Consider the following 26,594-nt stretch of genomic DNA (forward strand, 5'->3'; position numbering starts at 1 on the left):
TCACTGAGCAACTTGTTTGCACAATTGTGCTAACCAACAAGATAACATGGCTTTCTTCAGAAAAATCCCCTGTGTATAGGTAAAACAAAAAAAAACCACATAACAGCTTGTAAGTGTTTGCTGGTGATCTGTTACGTCACTAAAGCAACACTTAAGAAGGATAATATAAGGAAAAAGTGTTACATGACTAAGCTAAGCAACTCTCACATAAGGTACTGATTGAAGTATTTTGAGTAAATTAGGGACTCTATTAGAGAATATTCCTATCATATTTAGTCCCCAAAGGGGAAAAAAAACCATTTAATAAAAAAGGTGTAATAAAATTATTAAGCAGAGAAATAGTCTCCAATACAGGTATATTACTAAGCTAATACTTCCTCCCGGTAAGAATTCATGGTCTCAAATCTGGCTGGGTCCTTAATGCTAACCAGTAATCCTTCCATTCCCTTTACCTTTCCCTCTGCAAATATTTCATACTTTTACCACTCTCTTCAAGCTTTCCATCTCATTTCTTTTCTTATAACTCTCAGAGGATAACCTCACCCCCAATTTCACAGAGAATATAGAAGCCAAGAGACAAAAAAAAAAACTCCCTTAACATTTTGTTTCCATCTGGCCAACTCTGGACATATAGAAAGTGTATCTGCACCATCATATTTCATCCTTCCATTCTTAAGATGTCCTCTTGCCTAAATATTAAAACAGAGATAGAAAAACAAAGCGTTGATTTCCCTTCCTTATTTCTGCCACACCTTGTGCTACTCTTCCTTTCAAGGCTAGGGTAGAGAAAATGAAGAAAAAGAGATTTAAAAAAACAAATAACACCAGATTTAGTATATTCCGATTCTTCAAAATTTTCAATTATATTTTTAATGATATTTTTAAATATATAGGTGATTCTATAGTCTTTCTAAAAAATAATCACAAAATGATTCCAAATAAAAATCACACACACACACAAAATTAACTTTAATTAGGTCTTTCATTGAGAACATGTTCTCCCAATAAAAAGTAATTTCTATAAGAACATATAGTTTGTTTTCAGATACAGGTGGTTTCCTGGAACATGTTTCAGCATGCTGTTTAATTAAAGCTTTTTAAAAAAGAAATTCAAAACAAGTCTCTCATTTATTCACTTATCTCACTTATTCAGCCACCTCTGACACAAAACTACACTTATAAGGTGGCTAGCAACATTATATTCTTAGAGTGCTTTACTACCATTCATTCTAATCAAATACCCTCTACCGTGGCGTTACTATGATTAAGGAATCTTTTACAATCAAGCTTTAGCATCTAAATATCTAGGGAAAAAAGCAAAATATAACTACCTTGATATTTGATTTAAAATGACTTTAATTTCAAATTACACATAGTGAGTAAAAAAGAATGAACTAGAAAAGTAAGAATGGAGGGAAAAAGGGTGAGAAAATAAAGACTAAAATAAACAGATAAGAAAGCAAAAGAGGAAGACAATCTAACTAGTTTTACCAACTCTTCACCTGAGCTAGTTCACTGTATTAAAACGCACTCTCTGTGTGAAATTATCCATTTAATCACTGTTCAGAGTCCTTCATCCTTACACTTTAGTTTCCCTAGAGAGAAACATTAGTACATCAATACAGCTTCCTTAAGCTGTAGTGGTAAACAAAACAGTACTTTCTCTAGTGTTTCATACTCAGAGGTTCATTTTACTTCCTGAAACTTTTTTCTTAATTATAAAATTAGTAAAGTCAAATCCCTAAAACCCAGTTCATAATTTTTCAACCGTACCTAATTCTTCTACTTTAAGTAGAAGTGTATCATGAATAAAACTAAAGCACTAAGACAGAATAGTTAGAGTGAAAACAAATTAAAAGGAAAAGATGTTGTGGTATTTGAATATATACTGGGGATGCCAAAAAAATGTATACAAGTGGACACTTCGGTCAATGTTGCTCAAGCAGAAGTGTCTGGACGCTGATAAAAACCACTTTGAGCACCTCTTGTAATTCCAGAAGTCAAACGTGACTTGTATTCATCTTTTATTATTGGTATATATTGAGTATTGCGACTTTAATGCAGTTTTCCTTTCTTAAAATATATATATTTTTGGCACCCTCTGTATATAAAGATAGCCTTAGGAAAGAATACAAATAGAAAAAAAAGCTACCCTTCATTAATATAAGAAGGAAATTGAAAATGCTCTTGCTATTGCCCTCAATTTTTCTCTCATATGAAATTCTCCTGCTTTCAAGACAAAACAATTATCCTTTTTCAATACTGTTATCTAAATACTGTACTGCGTCAAAAGACTGAAATAATTTTCCTCAAAAATAATGATCTAGAAGTAACTTTGTGGCTTATAGTTACTTTAAAAGATGGAACCTTCCATGGGGTTGGTACTTTACAGACTAATTTAAAAAGAATATAAAGCATAAGAAACTTCCCAGAAGAATCCAATTCCTTGACATCTGTTTTTCTATTGACTTATAATTCAAAGACTTCTTTAGGAGTTGTCAACATCACTTTTTTTTTTTTTTTTTTTTTTTTTTTTTTTTTAAGGAGTGTGCAGCTCACAGTGGCCCATGCAGGGATCGAACCAGCAACCTTGGTGTTATTAGCATCATGCTCTAAACAACTGAGCTAACCAGCCACCCAGGTGTTACCAACATTTTAACGTTACATTAGTATCAACTGTAGGTGAGATATAAATCACATTTATTCCTACCTGAGAACTCCATCTACTTGGTCTTTGGTGTAGCCTTTTCCACTTTCACCACTACCAGATGTGCTGTCCTTTGTGCAAGTAGGCTTGCTTTGATCACTACTACCTGATGGTTTTCGGCAATGAGGGCTATTTCCAGCTGTGCTTCCATTTTTCATAATTATTTCCAATAGTGCTGTAGAAAGACACAGAAAGCATACTATGCCTGTTTACATCAAGGTACAAACACATGATCTTGAGAACAAAGTTATAAAACTTACAAATTAAGAATCATGTACTCCCAAAAGATTTATCATAGGGGCTTTCAAAATAGCAAGTATTCCCTTACATACTTAACTGTGTATAGACCTCTAATCACCATTTGGAAGAAGAATATTAAGAAATTTACAGCTAATAACTCAAAATTACTATCATTCAATTACTTATGACATACTTTCATTTGTCACATCACGGTAAAATTGCAGAATACGAAAGAAAAAGAGATATTCTTTAAAGGAGCCACTCAGATTATTACAAAGAAACAGAAATTGACTTCCTATCTATTTCTCAACAGCAACAATGGTAGCTAAAAGACAGTGGAGTAACATCTTCAAAATGCTCAGGGTAAATAACTGTCAACTTGAGTTCTGCACTAATTTTCTGGAAAATACACCAAGATTGGAAACATTTTCAAACAAACAAGAACTTAGAAAATTTACTACTAAGATTTCTAGAGGATACTGTAATATATACATTTGTTTTGGGAAGAAGGAAAACATTTCCAGACAGGCTGTAAAAAGAAATGGTGATAAATGTATGAGTAAATGTGATAAATGTATGAGTAAATCTAAACTTTGAGTTGATAAAGCAATAATAGTTATGTCTAGAATTTGCTTTAAATACTGATGGTGCATAAAAGAGGGGATAGGGACAGACAGAATATATGAAATAAGATTGGCCATATATACTCATCATAGTTAAAGATGGGAGGGTGATAGCGATTGATTATACTATCCTCTCTGCTGTGAATGCTTGAAACTTCCTATAAGTTGAAACTATACATAAAAAAAATTGGGGAAGAGGTGTTATCACTTTGTGAGGGGTATAAATGTCCAACTATTACATTGTATTGTACACCTGAAACTAAAAGAAAAAAAGTAAACAGAAAAGAAAAATTAGCAGAATTAAAAGGAAAAATACGAAGAAACCAACCATGATGGTAGACGATTTTAACGTTTTTAACACATTTCAATCAATAATTAACATTGGGTAAATTTTTTAAAAATCACTAAGGATACAAATGATACAAACATCTAATTTATCAAGCTTGATCTAAGAGACATAACAACATTATATCCAACAACTGGTGAATATTCATTCTTTACAGGCACTCAAGGAATGAAAATTGACTACATCAGAGCTGGAACATAATGTTATCCTCTGCAAATCTCAAAGAACAAGTATCATATATACCACAATCTATAAGCAAAATGCATTTAAGTGAAATAAATTACAAAAATGTAACTAGAAGGATCACAAATGGGTTGGAAAGAAAAAAATTAGACAACTTGTGTATCAAAGAAATAATCATAATAGAGATAAGAAAACAACTGAATAAGAATGAACATACTACATATCAGAACTTAAGGGTCAACAACGGGTACTGGGACCACCAGCTATCCACGTGCAAAAGAATGAATTTGGATTCTTTCTTCACACCATACACAAAAATTTGCTCAAAATAGATCATACACATAAATGTAAGAGCTAAAATTATAAAACTGTTAGAAAAAATATATAGGAGTAAATCTTTGTGACCTTGATTTAGGCAAAACATTCTTAGATATGATAACGTAAGTACAAGCAACAAAGGAAAAAATAGAGAAACTAGACTTCATTAAAATTAAAAACTTTTGCCCTTCAAAGAATATCACCAATAAAGTAAAAAGACAAGCCACAAAATGGGAGAAAATGTTTATGAAATCATATAGGAAACCATCAATAAAACAAAAAGACATCCTACTGAATGGGAGAAGATATTTGCCAATGATCTATCTGATAAGAGGTTAATATCCAAAATTTATGAAAAACTCATACAATTCAACACCAAAAAAATAAACCACCCCATTAAAAAATGGGCAGAGGACATGAAGAGACATTTCTCTAAAGAGGACATACAGATGGTCAACAGACATATGAAAAGATGCTCAACGTCACTAATCATTAGAGAAATGCAAAAAAACCCACAATGACATACCATCTCACTCTGGTCAGAATGGCTATCATCAATAAATACAACAAAAAGCAAGTGTTGGTGAGGACGTGGAGAAAAGAGAGCCCCTGTACACTGATGATGTTGGTGCAGCCACTATGGAAAACAGCATAAAGGTGCCTCATAAAATTAAAAATAGAACTACCTTATGACCCAGCAATTCCACTCCTGGGTATCTATCCAAAGAAATCCAAAACACTAATTGCAGTGCTATTCACAATACTGAAGATATTGAAATAACAGAAATGCCCATCAATAGACAATTGGACAAAGAAACTGTGGTACATTATACAATGGAGTATTACTCAGCCATAAAAAAGAATGAAATCTTACCATTTGCAACAACATGGATGGACATAGAGAATATTATGCTAAGTGAAATAAGTCAGACTGAGAAAGACAAATACCATATGATATCACTGATATGTGAAATCTAAAGAACAAATAAATGAGCAAATAAAACAGAAATGGACTCAGAAATATAGAGAAAAAGCTGATGGTTGCCAGATGGGAGGAGGGTGGCGATGGGGAGAAGGCAAAGAGATTAGAAGGTACAAATTGGTCGTCACAATAAAGTCACGGGGATATGAAATACAGTATGAGGAATATAATCAACAATGTTGTAAAGATCATTTAGGGTACCAGCTGGGTACTGGACTTATCAGGGGGATCACTTAATGGGCTGTGTAGATGCCTGACCACTGCACTATACACCTGAAGCTGAAGTAGAATAATACTGAATGTTTACTATAATTAAATGTATAGAAATAGATATAGATTTAGATAGATACAGATATAGATATAGTCACGGGATGTAAAGTACAGCATAGGGAATGTAGTCAATCGTATCGTAACGGCTACATACAATGTAGAGAGGTAGTAGATTGGGGGGGTTATCACTTTGTGAGGGGTGTAAATGTCTATTACGTTGCTTTGTACACCTGAAACTAATAAAAAAAGAGACAAAATATATAAAGAATTCTTACAATTCAACAATAAAACCAAAAATTCAATTTAAAAATGTGCAAAGGATCTGAACATTCTCCAAAACAGATATACAAATGGTCAATAAACACATGAAAAGTTGCTCAAGATCAATAGCCATTAGGTAAATGAAAATACACAATGAGATACCATTTCACACTCATTAAAATGACTATAATAAAAAGTATGGACAGTAACAAGTGTTGGCATGGATGGGGAGAAATTGGAACCCTCGTACACTGTTGGTGGAAATGTAAAATGTTGTGGCCACTTTGAAAAAAATCATCTGGTAGTTATGTAAAAGACTAAACATATAGACACCATTTGACCCAAAAATCCTATCCCTGGGTATATACCCAAGGGAAATGAAAACATATATCTACAAAAAACTGGTTCCCAAATGTTCGTAACAGCATTGTTAACAGAATAAAAGTAGAAACAATCCAAATTTCTACCAACTGATGAATGGATAAATAAAATGTGATATGTCCATACAATGGAACATTATTCAACAACGAAAAAAAATGAAGTACTGATATATGCTACAATATGGATGAACCTTGAAAACATGCTAAGTGAAACTAGCCAGTCACAAAAGACCATACTGTATGATTCCCCTTATCTGAAACATATAGAGTAGGCAAATCCACAGAGACGAAAAGATTAGTCATTGCAAGGGCTAGTCGAAAAGGACGAGTGGAATTGGTAAGAAATGAGGAGTGACTGCTAATGAGCATGGGGTTTTACTTGGAAGAGAAGAAAATGTTCTAAAAGTTATTGTTGTAATGTTTGTACAACTCTGTGAATATACTAAGACCCACTGAATAGTATGCTTTAAGTCAAGTAATTGTACAGTATGTGAATTACATCTCAATAAAGCTGATCTATCTGAGATATATATATATAGATATACAACTATTTATCTATCTATCTATCTATCTATCTATCTATCTATCTATCTATCTATGACATATATAGATACATAGCTGATACCGTGTTTCTCTGAAAATAAAACCTAACTAGAAAACAAGCCCTAGCAGACTTTTCAGGATGACATCCCCTGAACATAAGCCCTAACGCGTCTTTTGGAGCACTACTTAATGTAAGACTGGGTCTTATTTTCAGGGAAACACGGTATGTATGATATATATATATATATATATATATATATATATATATATATATATACACACACACACACACGTATATTTAAATCCTAGCAGTGTCATTGGCAAATTGAAACATATTTCTTTATATGTGTTTGTGTGTATATATATATATACACACACACACATATATGTGTGTATTTACACACATATATGTATGTGTATATATGTGTATATATATACACATATATATGTGTGTGTGTGTATATATATATATATATATATATGAACTTTTTTCTACCATATTTTTCCCTAGCTAATGCATTCAAGAGGTCATCAAAGACATAAGAAATTCAGTTTTAATAACCATCTAGTTGTAGCTGCTACAGAAAAGCTCTTAATTAGACAGCAATCTATTAGTTATTAACAAGATAAGTATAACACATAGTACTTGATTAGCTTAATTGTTGATTGTTTAGTTTTTATTTAATGCAATCACAATGTTAACCTTGATATCAGAAGCCAGCATGATCTATGGGATAGTGGTTCACAAATTTTAAATATGAAAAATTTTATGGAAACTCTCAAAGAAGACTGTGACAGCAGCTTAAAATTTAAATCTCTGCAAATTCTCTCATAAAATCAGATCAATTAGCAAACTCAAAACCTCGTGCACAAAATACAAGAAGGTGGGGACTACCAAGCAATAGCTACCAGATCTATGTGGGTATTACCATATGTGTGGGAAGAAGTAGAGGATAGTAACAAGGTATTTGCCAATCTATCGAACAAAAGAACTCTAAAATTATCAATAGGAATTCTGTATGTAACACAGCAGGCAAAACTGAGAAAAGTGTATAAAAATGAATGGATTTTGCTCACTACAATAGCATGTGAATGAAAGGGTCCATAATAAACTCTTAAAGGCATAGAACGCTCCTCTCCCTAAACTTTCAAAACTAATCAGTCAAAGCTCACTTCCAGAACAAAATCACAGTGAGAAGAAACTACTGGGAACAGGAACAAAACTGAAGAGGGCAGGGGCAATAGAAAAAAGAGAGAAACTCCAGATAAAGTGGGGAAAGAGAAAGGAGTGAGGAGATCTTATATGGTGACATATTTTCAACCATTACATAAAAACCGAAGAGAGATCTTTGTGTATTTAGAAAGGCTAACTAACTTCATATAAAAATGTGTAAAAGAAAATAATAGAAGGGAAATCTGATAGAAAGCTATTACGAGAAAAAAGGAATAGGACTAAATAACTCTCTGAAGACAATGAAAGCACATCACAAAGACTTGCTGACAAAACAGGTAAACACTATAATCTAGTACTTCAAACCAAGCTGAAAAGACTTGAAGAATGGCCGGATGGCTCAGTTGGTTAGAGCGCAAGCTCTGAACAAGAGGGTTGCCAGTTCGATTCCCACATGGGCCAGTGAGCTGCGCCTTCCACAACTAGACTGAAGACAATGAGCTGCCACTGAGCTGCTGGTGTGGTGACGAGATGGCTCAGTTGGGTTAGAGCGTGAGCTCTTAACAATAAGGTCGCAGGTTCAATTCTCACATGGGATGGTGGGCTGTGCTCCCTGCAACTAAAGATTGAAAACAGCAACTGGACTTGGAGCTGAGCTGCACCCTCCACAACTAGACTGAAGGACAATGACTTGGAACTCATGGGCCCTGGAGAAACACACTGTTCCCCAATATTCCCCAATAAATCTTAAAAAAGAAAAAAGAAGTTATACATAATACGAAATAACACAGAAATTAGAATTAGGACAATCCCCAAAAGTATCTATCTATCTATCTATCTATCTATCTATCTATCTATCTATCTATCTGAAAAAAGAAATCAATTCTAAAAAGACTAAACTAGAAGAAAGAAGGAGTTAATAAACACAACAGATAATGTTGTGTAAATGAAAGACAATACAAAAAGGCGGAAAATTTTTTTTAAATGAAAAAAAGACAAAAAAATTAGAAAGAAAATGGCAAATATTGAAGGTAGTTAAAGAAGATCCAACATAAATATAAAGAAGTCCTGATGAAGAAAAATGAAACAGCTATATAATTGGAGAAAACTTTTTTGATATAAAAACAGAAACATCTGAAGCCATTTAATGAAAGAACAAGTCACATACCTAAGAGTATTGACCTAGAATAATGAACACCAAGATATATTCTAGTAAAATTAACTGGGCTTCTAGGCAAAAAGATCAGATATTTATAAAGAAAACTAGATTGTCATCAGACTTTGCTCATCAGCAGTACTTGCACAAAACAACAGCATAACATATTTAGATATCCAAAGAAAGAAAACTGTAGCTAAGGATTTTATATCCACCAAATTAACTTCAAACATTAAGACCACAGATAGATAGTTTTCAACGTTCCAGAACTTAAGGAGCACAACTCCCACAAGCCCTTCCTAGAAATCTACTAGAGAACAAGCTTCAGGAATCCAAAATAATTAGAGATACATAGGACTGATACGGAGAATTAAGTGTATGGTGATCTATATACGGAAAAGACTAAATGATGATTAAATAAGAGAGCATATGGTATGTAATGATAGTATGTTCTGACACTGTAGATAGGTTCAAATATTTTAAAAATTATAGGCTGCTTCCTTTGTTTTTCTTCTTACTTGAAAAATAATATTGGTCTTCTCTTCCATTCCCTTCTCTTCCTTTTGGCAGCTGAGGCCTCAACTGAGGAAGCTTACTGAGACCAAGGAAGCAGTCACAGCCAAAAACAGCCTGAGCTTGATAGGACGTGCACCGCTGGGGATAAGGAGGCAACTCAAGGCACACAGAGGAAAATGAATAAATAAATTGAAAATAACAGGAGCCACGTTTCTCACTATCTCACCAAAGGATACTGTCAGAGAATGGAATTACAAATCTGGACATGGAGAAGGCTAGATGAATTCTGTGGTGAACTAAAAAAGAGGCATGTGAATCTTGCACAGATATCAAAAATAATGTAGATTTTTTTTGATCTACATTACTATATAATTTATAGTATATTAAATTACTATAGATGTACGTATTCCCACAAACACACATTAACAGATATACACACACATACATATACATACATGCATTTATACATGCTGTATCTATTGAAGAGACCTAGAGGCAATGACACACCTGTTGTAATAAGCTTATCTAGCGTGTATATCTGTTTCCAAGTACCACTGTCCACTAAAAAGAATAGGGTACCTTGGAGAAATAGCTGATTCCCAGGGCAGAAAGTAAAAAGTGGGCCTGAAAATTTTTTGTGCCATAAAGTAAGGACACTCATAGGATGAGGACATCAAAAAGACACAGGGCCCCTACTGACTAAATCTGAGGCAATCTGAGCATCAAAATAAATACTAACATTAAATAAGAATTCATGAATTCATACTCATACACTGAGTAAGTTGAATGCCAACTAATAAATTATTAAAAGAACGAGAGAATCAGAAAACCACCATTTGGCAACCATCAGAAAAGAATCATCAACGAGTGCTAAAAGGAATTGCTGAAAGTATTTTATGGAACAGGACATTTACACAATCTCAAAGTATTTTCCCACAAAATATTTATTAATTACAAAGGGGAAAAAAGTTAAGTTTTAAGTGGCAATCACCAACTTAACTTAGTGACCCAAGTTAACCTCAACAGTGAAGACCAAGTTAACATAATGTGTCTCCTGATATGTTACACTAAGAAAATATGACTTCTATGGTATTTCTGCCAAAAAATTTGTATACGGAAATGTTAAGCCCAAATTAAGGAAATTCTATAAAACAACTGGTCTGTACTCATCAAAAATGAGTACATGGTCTGTACTCATCAAAAATGCCAAAGTAAAGAAGATGGTATCTGGAGAATAAAGCATGCCCATACATGCATCACGTATCTTTTTGCTACTGGAAAAAATGGCAGAATTTAGATGAGGTACATGCATTGATTTCATGAATTTGATGGTTATATTGTGGTTATGTAACAGAGTGCCCTTGTCTTAGAAAATATACACTGAATTATTTAGGGGTTATGGGACGTCATGTCTACAACATATTGCTAATTAGTTCAGAAAAAATATAATAAGAATAAATTGTATATGTGTTGGGGGTGGGGTGGAGGGGGGTACCAGGGAGAGAGAGGGCAGGATAAAGCAAATATGGTAAAATTGTATCCAACAGGAAGCCTGAGTAAAATGTATAAGGAAAGTCTGCACTATTCTTGTGACTTTTCTGTAAGTTTGAAAATGATTTCAAAATTTTAAAAAAAATTAAAATGGAGAGTATATGCAAAGAAAATTTAACTGTTTTCAATAATTATATTAGTGGGTAGTATTGGTAATATTACTCTGAAACTATTATGTATATGATGTGGCATAAAGCAAATTAATAATCATGTCATATCATGTCATTTACCATGGCTTTAAGAAACAGAATTACTACTATGTAAGGAAGCAGATAGAAATATAAGCTAGAAATATATAAGCTAGAAATACAAGCTAGAAAAGTTTACGTAAACTCCCCAAAGTGCTTAACTTGAATCGGAAATAACAGTTATATAAACTCATAAACTGTTTTAGCATTAAAAAATGTATTTCCTAGTCTATACACAGAAAAGGCCCAGAAACAATGAACAATTCAGCATCTACAGCATTCTTAATGCCAGATGGTGATGCTGAAACACCCTTTTCCATTAAGAGAAAGTAGGGCTATTGGAAATATGTTTGATTTCAGGACTAGTACAGGAAATGTGTAAGAGTCTGAAACATTCTGTTATACCAAAAAGCAAGGTAACCACTAGACTCCTGGGAGTGTGTCTAAAGGACTCAGGAGCTAACCTAAAGGGGCTCCCACTGCTTTTGAAGACAAAAGGGAACCAATTCATTTTCTTGAAAACTGATAAAAGCAATTAAGCTTTCCTTTATGAATTATAACACTGTGTAACTCTAAGACAGGAGAGGGGGAAGTGTCTCTTTATAGGAGTATTTCAGCTAGTAAGTGAAGAAATTCGTTTTTAAAAATTACGGTGCCAGATATGAATGAAAATGGTTATATGTGTTTAGTATTTACAGATGGCCACAAAGTCCATATGCATGCTAGTTAGAAGTTATCTGTACATTTCCTTTCACACTTAGTACAAACATGTTCTCCCAGTGTTTTTCTGGACATCTTCCATGTTAAAAGCTACATGCTCAATACTGCTAAAGCAGGATCATATTATTGTTTCAGATTCAATGTTACTATATTGAAAATTTTTCTACAATTTCATACATAAGAGTTCTGCTTAACAATGGCTGTATGTGTACATGCACTCACACCAAACACTCTTTGGTTCCAAAGAGTGAAAATTTGCACAAGTTCCATTACCTCTGAGTCTCAATATCCAGTTTTGTCATCTTAAAAATGGAAATCAGCAAGGTTTTCTATATTAATAATCACTGGAACCAATGCCTGAGAAAGTAATATAATTCAGTTCAAATACTGCCAGAATTTAGAACACAATGGATTTTTCTGACTTATTAAATATTTCAGCTATTATATGAGATTTCATTTACAATAATGTGCAATATTACAAACATTAATTGAGCAGATACAGTACTTATAAACCAGATTACTTTTACTTTCAGTTTTAAAACTATCCAACCTCATTTTACAAATTCACTTTCCAGACATACTTCTTTGCTTGGGGTTTTAAAGTTGTCTTCATTTACTGTGTTTTCCCGAAAATAAGACGGGGTCTTATGTTAATTTTTGCTCCAAAAGATGCATTAGGGCTTACGTTCAGGGAATGTCATCCTGAAAAATCACACTAAGGCTTACTTTCAGGTTAGGTCCTATTTTCGGGGAAACACGATAAGTATATTCCATATTGAGAACCAGTGAAAAAGTAAATATACTATTAAAAATGTTTATGTGGATAATCCAAAAATGAAGAACCAAGGTCTGTTTTTATTTAATAAGTTTCTGCCACACACCTGGACATATATATATGCCCATCATTAGCAGAATCTAAAATAAGAACACATTTTTTGAAAAACAAATGGATTTTTCCCCTCCTCCTCATAACTGGAAAGAGCTTTTATTTATGTGATTAAAAGTAATGTTGCTCAGCTCATTAAAAAAGACATAACAAAGTAAAAGTCACATATAAATCCCGCACAAGAAAAAAAAATCAAATCAATCACTTTGGTATATTTAACTCTAGTTACTAAAGTTAGCTAGCTGGCTGGCTTTTTAGATATATTTTTTAAAAAAAAAAACTAGAATAATCTACATATGTTTGTAGCCTAGTTTGATTTAATTCATAATACAGTACATATATATTTTGACAGGAATAAATATAGGTCCACATGATTTTTTTTTTTTTTTTTTGAAGACCTCATTCAGGACTATTGCAATAGGGGAGAGCGATCAGGCTCAACTCAAAATGCAATAAAGACAGCTGGAGATTTATAGCCAATGAGCATAGTGAGGGATAAGTGGTTGAAAAGTTACTACGGAGCACCATCTTTTTTAAGAGGTACACAATATATGAATGTAATGCAATTTATTTCATCAATTCCCACTGATGGGAATTTATATTCTTTTCAAATTTTTTTTATAGTGACAATCCATATATATATATATATACTTTTGCACACTTGTCAGATTATGGAAGAGCTTCATTTTTTAAATATATTACCGTGAAAAGCCTACAGCTATAAATTTTTCATTTAATTATCTGTTTAACAAATCATCTTTATTAAAGGGAATGCAATTATATAAACAAGTTTTATTCTGGAAAATCCAGGCTTATAAATGCCACAAGTAAATGCATAACACTGTTAGGCAACACAGGAATAAAAAGATGGTTAAAATTAAAATAGTTCTTGACAGCAAAGGAGTTTTTAATCTAGGAGAGGGATACACACACACACACACTCTCTCTCTCTCTCTAAGGAATGAATGCAGCGGGACAGAGAGCTACATGTTACCAAGCATGGAATGAGTAGTTGAATCCAAATGGAGATTAATCTTAACTTAAAGCAATTATTTTGTGCTCAAATAAGTAACTCAAAAATGACAGGAAAAAAAACAAATATTATACAGTGAACTCCAAGGCATTATCCAAATACTTTTTCCATAGTAACAATATATGGCATTCTTACAGCACTTCGTAAAATATCCTTATAATAATCTGGTGAATATTAGAGTGGGGAAACTGAGACTAAGGAAAGGAAAAGGGAATGTCAGGAATCAAGCCATTATGTCCAGCAGATACTTCACATTTCACTCCTCCAACATGTAAGCTCCAAGAGGACAAAGACTTTGTCTTATTGTTCAGTGACTCCCAAGTTCCTAAGAATGTGCCGGGAACAAAACACTGTGCATTCAGTATGTATTTGTTAAGTAACTATATCCCCATTTTATAAATGAGAAAATGAGGCTCAGAAAAGTAGTTATCTTTGCAAAGTCGCACAACTACTAAATTAAGGTTCAAAACCAAATTCAATACTTTTTCTTCAGCTATAATGTCTGAAATCATTTGGCTATTAGCTGAAATTTGAAAATCATTGTAACACTTACTTAACTTGATGCTATCAAAATAATTGTTCTGAATTTATGATTTGTATTTGTCACTAAATTTTAATTAAGTCAGAAACAACAAAAAAACTGAACTGTCTTAAAAGGAATAGGTTGGATAATACTCTAGATGTGTAATCACAATTTAAAAACCTTTATTTTATCATTTTGAGACAAAAGGTGACAGTACTTTGAATGTTTTTTATTAGATTTAAATTTTAAAATAATGTAGCAAAACAAAGGAATAAAAATCTACACACATATCTTGCACATGAGAGAAAAAATAAAAATAGGACTACTTTAATTGCTATTGTGCAGATAGATGTTGCAAAATATACCATAAACTATCCATTCGTTAAAGATACAGGATGACCTTTTTTGAAGTGGTAGGCTCCCATTTGATTCAAATTACTATGAAATTCTTGAAAACAATAAAAATGCTTTCTCCGGGGGAAAAAAAAATCTATAGTTCAAACTGCCCCCCAATTAGCACTAAACACCAAAGTATTAAAATAGCAATGTAAAGCATTAAGATAGTGAGATTGTATCCCGTGCAAGTCCCAAACATATCAATAATTCAACAAATATATTTTAAGAAACAAAAATGTAATTTATTTTCTGTCTCCTGACATTATTTTTCCAGAATACTTGTATTTCCTACGTAGTAGCTACTCGTATATGTCAATGCTTTCACACATACACTAAACTTACAGTATGAAAATATTTGAAAGCTATAAAACTCAATTCACTAAGAAGTTAACTGCAACAAATAAACTGCAAAATAAAATTCTCAAATAAAAGCATAGAAAGCAACAATGTCCTAGATCCATTTGAAGATCAAGTTTTTCTTCAAGGAAAACTCTTGCCAATTTTAAAAAGTGCTTTATCAATCAACCTGGCAAGAATAAAATGTAAAGAGGCCAAAAATTCTGGAATATAGCTAGAATTTAGTTTCGTTATCTTCCCATTCGCTGTATAAGAATAATGGAGAACAAAATGTTTTCTTTTACCTATCTTAGTATGAAAACACATCCACAAGAACTTTCAGTCAAAACTCTTTTGAGCTACAAGGGTTTGATGGTAGTCTAGAATAGGTGAAATTCAGGGATAAAAATAAGCAATTTCATTTTAACCAAGAGCTGCAATTTCCTTCTCCACTAAACATTTTATCAGGAATTTACAAAAATGTTCTAGCTCTTTCCTTCCTCTGAATTCTTAAATTATTCCAATAAATAAATTCTGAAAACATTCTATGTAAAATACACTTTACTAAGTAGTTGCACATAACTTTATTTCAGCTAATGCTCACATCAACGCTGTGATGAAATCTTCACTTTACACATAACTAAACAAGGCTTAGAGAATCTAAGTAACTTGTCCCCGATTATAAAGCTGTCAGAGGCAAAGTCTGCATCTGAACCAAGGTTTTCAGACTACATCACAACTGTACCCTATCACTTTATTTGGTATTGCCACATTACAATACATTGAACTACTCATTTTCACTTTATATTTAAGTTTTCCTATATCCACGTCTTTAAGACCACCAATTGTGTTGTGTGTGCTTTAATATCTTACGGTATCCTTTAGTAGATTGATTCAAGTTGCTTGTATGGTAGAAGAATAACAGACTACAAGTTTAAAAATTCTGAGAGCTTTGTAAAGTGGAAACGATATACCAAAATAATTGAGTGCTTACTATGAATGCTTTCCATGTATTAACTCATTTAATCCTCATAACACCCCTATGAAGTCAGTATATTGTTGTCCCATTTTACATATGAAAAAGCTAAAGGCTAGAAAGGTTCTCTAACTTGCCCAAAATTAAGGTTACAAGTTAGTTGGCTTCAAAAGTCAAAGTATTCTGTCTCAAGTGTTTACTTGCTTAATGTTCAAACTGTCCCTCTAGGACTAGATAATGACTAAATGACATCATGTATTCATACAGTAGGGAGATTAAAAAAATTTTAACTCTGGGCAATGGTTTCTTAGCAATGACACCAAAAGCACAGACAATAAAAGAAAAAATAGACAAACGGGATTACATTAAACTTGAAAACTTCTGTGTATCAAAGGACACAATCAACAGAGTGAAAAACACCTACAGAATGGGATAAAATAATGTGCAAATCATATATCTGATAAGGAGTTAATATCCAGAATATATAAAGAATTCCTGCAACTCAACAATCAATAAAACAAATAACCCAATTAAAAAATGGGCAAAGGATCTGAAGAGACATTACCCCAAACATGATATACAAATGGCCAACAAGCATATAAAAAGATGTTCAACATCACTAATTGTCAGAGAAATGCAAATCAAAGCCACAATGAGATATCACCTCACACTTGTTAAGATGGTTACTATCAAACACAAACAAACAAGCATAGAGAAAATAACAAGTGTTGGTGAGAATGTGGAGAAACTAGAACTCCTGTGCACTGTTGGTGGGAATGTAAAATGGTGTAATCACTATGGAAAACAGTATAGCAGTTCCTCAGAAAAATAAAAATAGAATTATTACCTATCCAGCAAATGGGTTTCTTAGTCTATACCCAAAAGATTTGAAGCAGGATCACAAAGAGATATTTGCACAGTCATGTTCATAGCAGGATTATTCACAATAGCCCAAATGTAAGAACAACCTAAATGCCTACTGACAGATGGACAATGAAAATGTGGGATATATGAGGTGTGATCAAACAATACAGTGAATATTTAAATTTAAAAAAATTACAGTAAAAAACACATTGCCACTAATCTTCCTCAAAATATGTCCCCTCACTTCGAACACACTTATCCCATTGTTCTTGCCACTTTCTAAAGTAGTTCTGGAAATCCTCTTTCATGAGTGTCTTCAGTTGCGCTGCCATGGCTGCTTCCATGTCTTGAATTGATTCAAAACGTTTACCTTTCAGGGTCATTTTGACTGGGGAAGAGCCAGAAGTTGCATGGTGCCAGATCTGGTGAATAAGGTAGATGAGGATACACCGTAATGTTTTGACAGAAATTGTCATACCAGAAGGAATGTGTGACACGGAGCCTTTCTGTTCTGATCACAAATTACGGTGAATGTTGCTGCCAAATGCCATCCAATGGAAAGGCAGGGATCTTCAATACAGGAAGCAGCGCATCTAATTTAGTCACAGTGTGTGACAAGTTTCAACTCGTTCAGTGCAGGTGTGAGCTACTGTTGACAGAAGGTGTGTTTTAAAGTGTGCAGTAAATCATCCTCCATCAGGACGTTCCGTGTCACACATCACTTCTGGCATACAGCAATTTCTGTCAAATAAAAACGTTACCATGTGTCCTCATCCACCTTATTCAGAGACCTTATTCAGATCTCTGGCACCGTGTGACTTCTGGCTTTTCCCTAAAGTCAAAATGATTCAGGACATCGAGACAGACAGGACAGTGCAACTAGACACTCACGAAAGAGGACTTTCAGAATTACTTCAGAAAGTGGCAAAAATGATGGGATAAGTGTGTTGGAAGCAAGAGGGCGTATTTTGATAGGAGTTAATGTCAATGTGCTTTTTACTGTAGTAAGTTTTTTATTTAAATATTCACTATATTGTTTGATCACACCTCGTATATGCAACTTAAAAAAAAAAAATCCTACCACATACAACATTGATGAACTTCCAATACATCATGCTAAGTGAAATAAGCTTCAAAAAAGACAAATACTACAACAGGTCCTCAAATAACATTGTTTCATTCAACTTCATTGTTATGTTGATGAGATGCAGTAGGAACTTATCTCTTGTTTATATTAATCAGCCTATGGTAAATCTGGTTTCATTATACATCATTTAGCTTAAAGTGGCAGAGCCTATGGACCATGTTCAGTGAGGAACTGCTGCATACAATTCCCCTTATATTAAGGTATCTAAAGTGGGCAATTTTAAAAGAAAGTATAATGGGGGATGCCAGGGGCTGGTGGGTGGGGAAAATGTTAAGTTGTTTAATTGGTATAGACTTTCAGTTCTGTAAGATGAAAAATTCTGCAGATCCGTTGCACAATGTGAAAATAGTTATCATTACTGAACCACACACTTAACAACGGTTCAACTGGTAAATTTTATGTGTTTTTTGCCACAGTTAAAAAAATTATTAATTTCCTTTTCTTTCACTTGCCTTTTCTGTCCTCTCTGATATAGTATTCAATAGCAATATAATGAAAGGATAGAGAAAAGCAAAGATTAAAAGGGATTCACCAATGTAGAAATAAAGTGAGAAAACAATAAAACAGGTAACCACGCATTCTTACTAACTTTTCAATAATTTTCTTCTTAACCTGGAAATACCTTGAACCTCCAGGGAAACAGTATCCTCTTGGAAAGGCAATAGAGAGTAGTGTGGTTAAAGGCTTTTTGGAGCTGGAAAGCTCAAGTACTATTCTGACTTTGCTATTAATTTCTATGTGACCTTGGGTAAGATGTTTTCATCCATCCATCCATCCATCCAAAAGGCAGTCTGTTTCCCTATGGGTAAGCCAGATCAAATGAATCCTGTACCTCCACATAAGATTGTTCTGAGGAGTAAATGAAATACATATAAAACACCAGGCAAAAGGCCTGGCACTTTGTAAGCGCTCAATAAATGTTAGCGACTATTACTAAGGCCTAGAAAGCAGGACAGGAACAGGGTGAATTCAACTAAAAGAAGTCCAGTACTCTATTCCTTAGAGACCTGCCTAATTTGTCAATAATTATGGTGTTATCAAATCAGATATTACTTAACAAACCATTACGGACTCTATCATTTTTGCCAAATTTGTACTACTCTCTTCTAAGTAACTCTCTCCCAGGGAAAAGCAATGTCATCTCAGGTATTCGAAAATGTTTGCTTTGGGAACAATGTTCTACCCCAGAGATGGTGGAACCGGAGACCTTTAGTGACTAGAGTTCCCTGTTCCTCTCACTTTATTAGGGGCCTAGGCCTTATTTGGGAGCGAGGATGAGGAGGGAGAGGGCCGCAGGATCTAACACCCAGATATGAAGCCTTACTCTGCTAAGATTAAGACAGGACCAGACAAATCTTCCAGGGACATTCTCTTGGGAGAATGGCAGCCGGACATTTCCGAAATCGGATCAGGGAACCAGCAACTCTCGCCTGTCAGCTGAGAGCCGGCATCTCGCAGGCAGGCTGGTGCAGGGAGTCCCCGGCAGCCCGTCCCGAGCCCGTCCCCAGCCCGGCCCGGGACGGTTGGGGCCGGGTCGAGAATGTGTCGGGATGCTCCTCCCCGGGGTCCTGCGGAGGGGTCGGGCTGACCCGAGGCCACACCGGCTCCCAGTGGAGCGATGATGGAGGTAGGGACGGGTTACACGGTGGTCTGGAGACCAGACAGGTAGGGAAGGGACAACCAAGGGCCTCACCGCGGGCTGAAGGCAGTGGGTAGAGCTTCTCCGCCTTCTGCAGGAAGCGCTGGGCCTTTTCGCGGTTGCCGGCGTTCAGGGCCTCCCGGGCGATCTCGACACATTTCTCCGCCTCATCCCTGTTCCCCTCCATGGTTTATGCCTTCTTCCGTTTCCTCTGGGAGTGCAGCTAGAGGGGCGGAAGCCGCCGCCGCCGAGGAGGCGAGGCCAGCCCGATGGGGGCGTGCGGAGGCAAGCGGGGAGGAGCGCAGGGACCGTGGCGGCTGGAGCGGCGGCAGCGTCCTGGCGGGCTCACAGCTCCGCCTCTTCGCCGCGGCCTCCCCGCCCCCCGCGGGCCGCTACGGCGCGAGGCGCGTCTCTCGGTCCCGGACCGAGCTCCCGGGCCTGGGCGTCCGTACGCGACGCCGAGAGGCTCATAGCCGCGCAACCCGAGGGAGCAGGCGGGCGACACTAGCCCAGCGACCAGCTGGGGTGTTCCACCGAGGAGGAGACCGGCCACCAGCATTTGCCCCGCCGTACCCCCCGACCTCCCCTCGCGGCCGGTAGCCCGCCGTCCAGGCCGCGGGGCGACGGATGGGGGTTGGGGATGCTAATTTCCACGAAAATTCCCAGGGATCGAAGGCCCCGCCTCCAGGCGCCCATAGCTGTAGGAGGATTCGGTCAGGCGAGGACCGCGCCGTCAGTCCCTTCCGGTACAGGTGTTGGAACACATTAGAGCGTCGTTGGACCCCAACTCGAGCTTGTGTTATTGTCTTTTTATTTCAGCTACACACCATTTTTCTAACTCAGATTCCATTATAATTGTCTCTCAGGATATCCAAGAGGTACAAAAGTTTGCCGTTATTCTAAAAAGTCTTAACCCTAGTCCTTTTATGACATCAAGGCAGGAACCAGCTCTCTGGGAATGTAGTAGCATCACAGAAGTAAACTACTTGGTTTTCTCCCTTCTCTGGTTGTCATGACATTGTCCCTGTGAAATGCTGTACCGTTATGCAGGTCTCCTTGGAGGGGGTAGGGGTACGGTGGGGAAGGGCCACTTAATGCTTGGTAATGTCCTCATCCAAATTTAAAAAGACAAATAATTTGCCAGAAGCCAAGTGTCACAATCCACTCAATCACAGAATAACTATTTTTACAATTGTCAAGCTATTGTTAACCATGCTAGCAAATACCAAAACTCGGGACTTCCAAAGAAATCTTCTCTTCTGTAAAATGGAAATAGTATTCCCCAAAGATGTTACTGAGTACTGAACAATTTAGGTAAGACTTCAAAACTGTGTAGCACACAGAAAAACACTATTATCTCTAATCTAAACTGCAAGTTCCCTCTGTGGAGGTAGCTAGGGTACTTCACTACCTGTGTCCCTTCCCCCCACCACAGCAGTAGTGTACCAGTGTAGTGCTGTTACATACAGTAAGCTGTCAAAAGACAAATTAAGATGGTCAAACAACCTAAAAAAACGTGCCCCATTCCAGCTCCTGCCCAAATTTTAAGTATTTTTAATAGCTCATTACGTATTTTAAAAATTTACACTTGGGCCTTCTAACTTTGTTGATCTACAGAATTAACAGTTTAATTCCAGAGAAGAAATATGCTTACATTATTGCTGGCTGAGATCCTATTCAAAAGAAGAGTTCTTATTACAGTCAGGCCAATTTAAAACACAACTAGTTTGGGATATGACCTTTATTGAGCTTATCCACCGGAGTGGAAATAATGTCTGTACAAAACCAAATGTTTGTTACTATAACTTCTGCATCACAATTAAAATCCAAACAGTTTTTTAAAAACAGTCAACTCAATCAAAACCCACTACTTCAGAATCAATAGCTTCTTTGAAGCCACAGTAACACTTAAATATGGTTAAGACTCGAATGCAGAAATTTGGTTGGTTGGAAAGCTAATTAAACTTCCAACTTGCTCAAATAGAATTACAAAAAGGCAAAATTGTGTTTTTCACAGAGATACAGTCCACTGGAATCACCAACACTGGACAGCTGTTAGAGTATTTAGAGTCCTGAGATGATAAGAAATCCAGGCATCCTTTAGACAGTCTTCTGTTGTCCTTTCTTCCCAATCAGAGATTTGTGGATGTGTGGAATGACACCTAGGAAAGGGACAGGGATTAATTCTACTTTTTAACACACATTTGTAAGACCACACTGTACTTGGACCAGGACAGTTTACTGTTCAACTTCGAAGATGTCTTTAAATGCGAAGCTCAAGTATACAGAGTAAAACTTCATTAAGTTATATACATAAATCTTATTTTATGCTGTAACCATACTCCGTATCAGTGAAAATATACAAGTGTCCTCTTCTAGGCTAAAAATTACTAACAGGAATTAAAACGAAGAATTTTCTCTAAAGGAATTTAAAGTAAAATTTTGGTATTTACATACCACCACCAGCAATTGTAGCCTTGATGAGAGAGTCCAATTCTTCATCTCCACGAATAGCAAGTTGCAAATGACGAGGGGTAATACGCTTTACCTTTAAGTCTTTTGATGCATTTCCTGCCAATTCAAGTACCTACAAGGCAGAGTCTAATCAATCTCTTTTCAAGTCTTAAGGCCAAGATCCAAAGCAGAATCAAACCTTCATGAACTAAATCTACCAACTGCCATTTCCCCCACCACCTGAATGGCAAGATACTCCAAAGCTATAATGAGGGCAACGCAATTTTATTTCCAAGAGCTGTTCAAGCTCGGTAGGATCCCGTAATGATCACAAGCTCCCTCTAGCGTTCTCAGAGGCTTCTCGCCGCGTTTACGGCCTGGGAGTTTTCTTGCATCACTTTCCTCCTTCCCTCTCGCCGCCGCCACCCCGCCACCCCCGCCCAAACCTTTTCCAGATTATAGGCGTACACCCATTTACCTCTGCGGTGAGGTACTCCAGGATGGCTGCGCTGTACACAGCAGCAGTCGCGCCCACACGTCCATGGCTAGTCGTCCTAGATTTCAGGTGTCGATGAATACGGCCCACCGGAAACTTAATTTTAAGCACACACAAACATAAATGCACAAAGATATGAGTCAAAAATGATAAAAAATAATACGCGCGCCAAAGCAAGAGGCATGGATGCTGGTGCAGCAACTCGCCCCAGTATCGACACACGTGATCGCCCCCCTTCCCCGATATTTATCGTATCGGCAAACCAAGTCGCGACACCGCATCATCCACGCAAAGACCAAACGTCCATCTAGAGCGATGATAAACCAGGAGGAGAAAAGAAAAACGACACGATTCCCCGACTGCACGGGCAACCACTGACCTGCAAGCCGGCTCTCTGCGAGCGGGAAACCGCCTTTGTCTTGGCCTTTCCGGAGTCCTTCCCAGCCTTACCGCCAGCCTGCAGCGCGCACACGCCCGCGAGCGAAGGAGGAACGGAGAATATAGGATTACCAGGGCGGAGCGCCCCTCCCCCATCGCGGCGCGGCCCGGGCGCGAGCGCGCCCCAGAGCCCTGCCGGGGTCTCCGGCCCGCCGCGCGTCGCAAGGGCGACCCCGCCCGCCCGTCCCCCGCTGCGCGCCCGCCGCGGCCGCGCGCCTCCGTCCGCCCGCTGGCCCCCAGCGGCGCTGTGTGCGCCACCCAACCGTCGCCGCCCGCCGCGAGATCGGAGGCGGCTCCGCTCGCCGCCGACAAATCACCTCCCCCCGCGCTTCCAAATCCTGTCTCCGCGCGTTCCCAACCGTCGCCTCTTCACCCCCATCTCCGTTTGTAACGCGTTTTCCTCCCGCCGACAAAAACCCACGGTGTCTTCGAGCGCCTCTGTGAAGTTTACCATTTCAAATTCTGCTGAAGCTCAAATAAGCAAGGCAGAGAAAGGACTAGTCAAACACCAAGCGAGATCCCACCGCCTACTCCTTCGTCGCACCGCGATTCAAACTGCGCTGTCTCCCGCCTTCCCCGCTCCCTTTATACTGCAGAATGTTCCCTCATCCGGGAACTCGGATTGCTCATCCCACCAATGGCTGCCACCCGCCTTCGGGACGCGTCCTTGAGGCCTCAGCCAATGAGAAAGCATAGAAGAGGGCGGAGGGGCGGGCGCTTAGCAGCTCGAGCCGCTATTGGGACTTGGGGAGGGCGATGGGGAGTGAGGTGGGGGAGGGCGGAGGGATGGGAACCGGGGAAAAGAAGGGCACCGCGGCGGGAGGGAAGAAACAGAGCGAACTACACAGAGGGAGCGAGGACACCCGCTGCCTGTGGTCACGTGTCTGGGAGGAGGAGCTGAGAAGCTCAGGGGAGGAGCACGCAGTAGCGCCCCCCAAGTCTCCTAGCGGCATTCCGTTGACCACGTGAAGTCGCTTACGGGTCTATAGCGTCCTCCTTCCCTTCCCTTCCGCCCCTAGTGCATCGCGGTTGGAGATCCGCTTGCCCGCATCCTTCTTCCGGGGCACCCTACTCTCCACCCCTCTCTGCATCCCCGGCGGCTCCTTTGGTCTGACAGGTGGCGCGAACGCGTCCTGTGACGGGAGCCGCGACTCATCCGCAAACCACAGCCTTCACAGAGATTCCACGTTACTTCTGCCTAGGCCAGTCTCCAGCCACCGACTGATTACGACCCTTTGCCCTCACTTCATTTTCAGCGGTATCGCTCATCTCTTCTTTCCTCACCACTTTTGAAACTCCCCACGGGAACAAACGGTGGAGCGGTCACCTCGCTGGACACAAAAGACCTTTTGGTCTATGCACGGAGGGCTTGGGGTGAGGCGGTATTCTTTAATCAAATCACATCAATGGGTTATACCTATAGCCTGGTGTCTAAAGTTGATTTAGTGAAGCCTCAAAGTTATCATGTGTCAATTTTTCTATACTGAACATTTTGCTACATGACAAATGTTCGATAAGTGTCATTGGCTAATTGCTAACATGATTCACGGGCAGTTACAGATGGTCCATGTAGTCAGTTGCAAATGGTGGGCTTAAAAAATAGTACTGTACCCACAGTACTAGGTATCATAATCCCAACTACTTAGTCTTCCAACTAATAGATTAATAACACCTGTGTACATCTGCAGTTGCTTGGAGACATTAGTGAGTTAAAACATATTTGTAGTGTTTAGTAGTGCATTACAGTTAACATAATTCACTATTTCTGATGTGAAGAAATTTTCAGATATGTACTCTTAAGTACTTTATATTGGGTTTCAATCTGAAACATTTTATTAAATTAGAGCACCTCTCTGTTTCTGGGAGATAAATTCTGGAAAAGAGGTTGCCAACAATTTTGACGCGAGGCTTATTATTTCTTTCCCTTGGAACTGAGTAACCCTTATGATGCCATGAATAGCAAGAGTTAATCAGTTCCCCCCACTGAATTGGTATAATCACAATAAAAAGCTATGAAACCTTATGTAATCGTTAACCTGGGCTCCACTAAAGCTTCCTGATATATAACTCACAAGCCAACATTAATACTTTTTTCAATTTAGGGAATATGTATGTACTCATTGCTATAAGGCACAACTAAAGGAATTCACTGTTGCCTCCCTGAGAAGTGGTTAAGAGAATAAACCCAGGTGCTCGCTTCAGCAGTATATATACTAAAATTGGACCGATACAGAGAAGATTAGCATGGCCCCTATTCAAAGATGACATGCAAAATTTGTCAATCATTCCAATTGTTTCATTTTGATGGTTGCCAGATGGGAAGGAGTTTACTGGGTGGGTGAAAAAAGGGGAAGGGATTAAGAAGTACAATTTGGTTGTTACACAGTACTCATGGGGATGTAGGGTATAACATAAGAAATATAGTCAATAATATTGTAATAACTGTATGGTGTCAGGTAGGTACTAGATTTGTTGCGGTGATAGATGGGAAGGGGTTGAGAGAAGAGTGAAAAAAGTGGAGGGATTAAGAAATACAAATTGGTAGTTACAAAACAGTCATGGGGATATTAAGCACAGGGAATGTAATCAATATGGTAATAACTATTTGTAGTTCCAGGTGGGTACTAGCCAGGGGGATCACTTCCTAAATTACATAAATGTCTAACCACTATGCTGTACACCTGAAACTAATGTAAAATAATATTGCATATCAACTAATTGAAAAGTTTTAAAAAGGGGGGGAAGATAAAGAAGATTAAGAGGTTCAAAGTTCCAGGTATAAAACAAATAAGTCTTGGAGATATAATATATAGCATAGGAAATATAGTTGTTAATATTGTGTTAGCATGATACATTGTCAAATGGTTGCTGGACTTACCATGTTGGCCGCTTCTTTAGCATAGGGAATATAATCAATGTGGTAATAACTGTATAGTGCCAGATGGGTACTGTTGAATAACTATGATGTACACCTGAAACTAAAATAATATTTTATGTTAGCTATTTTTAATTAAAAAAAAATCTTTTAAAAAGGGGGAAGAAGCTCAGGAGCAGATAGGTGTGAATTCTGCTCTGCTTCCTTCTCACTGTGTCATCTTAGTTACAAACCTTTTGGAGTTTTGAGTTCCTCTTCAATGAAAAGGGTATAGTAACACCTATTTCATGTGGTGTTTGAAAGATTGAAGGTAAGGTATGCAGTTTACACTTTCACATGTATTTGTCACACAATAAGCAGTCAATGATAATTGCTG

The 26,594-nt window shown here is 37.5% G+C and overlaps 2 protein-coding genes and 1 non-coding gene across 6 annotated transcripts in view; 1 reads left to right on the forward strand and 2 right to left on the reverse strand.

Annotated features, from left to right (window-relative positions):
* Nucleotides 1–20,283, reverse strand: part of DNAJB14 (DnaJ heat shock protein family (Hsp40) member B14) — a 46,991-nt gene extending 26,708 nt beyond the window's left edge. For 2 of the 4 annotated variants that reach the window (XM_033106471.1, XM_033106470.1), the window contains exons 1-2: nucleotides 20,010–20,283; nucleotides 2,711–2,882 (exon numbers count right to left, since the gene is read on the reverse strand). In XM_033106471.1, coding sequence (XP_032962362.1) covers nucleotides 2,711–2,882; nucleotides 20,010–20,142 — 305 coding nt within the window. In that variant the 5' untranslated portion in view covers nucleotides 20,143–20,283. Of the gene's footprint in view, nucleotides 1–2,710; nucleotides 2,883–12,428; nucleotides 12,513–20,009 lie in introns of all 4 variants that reach the window. The other 2 variants (XM_033106473.1, XM_033106474.1) reach the window with 2 other exon arrangements.
* A 1,397-nt stretch (nucleotides 20,284–21,680) lies between these two features.
* Nucleotides 21,681–24,010, reverse strand: LOC117021938 (histone H2A.Z). The gene is made up of 5 exons (XM_033105340.1): nucleotides 23,795–24,010; nucleotides 23,285–23,362; nucleotides 22,888–23,001; nucleotides 22,413–22,542; nucleotides 21,681–22,117 (listed from the first exon to the last, which is right to left on the reverse strand). The coding sequence occupies exons 1-5, from the start codon at nucleotides 23,795–23,797 to the stop codon at nucleotides 22,056–22,058; spliced, it is 387 nt and encodes a 128-aa protein (XP_032961231.1). The 5' UTR covers nucleotides 23,798–24,010; the 3' UTR covers nucleotides 21,681–22,055.
* Nucleotides 24,011–25,532: 1,522 nt separating this feature from the next.
* Nucleotides 25,533–25,640, forward strand: LOC117022697 (U6 spliceosomal RNA). Its single transcript, XR_004423101.1, has one exon. It is a non-coding gene; the product is annotated as a U6 spliceosomal RNA (small nuclear RNA).
* The last annotated feature ends 954 nt before the right edge of the window (nucleotides 25,641–26,594 follow it).

This window comes from Rhinolophus ferrumequinum, chromosome 5, assembly GCF_004115265.2.
Source record: "Rhinolophus ferrumequinum isolate MPI-CBG mRhiFer1 chromosome 5, mRhiFer1_v1.p, whole genome shotgun sequence".
Classification (NCBI taxonomy): Eukaryota; Metazoa; Chordata; class Mammalia; order Chiroptera; family Rhinolophidae; genus Rhinolophus; species Rhinolophus ferrumequinum.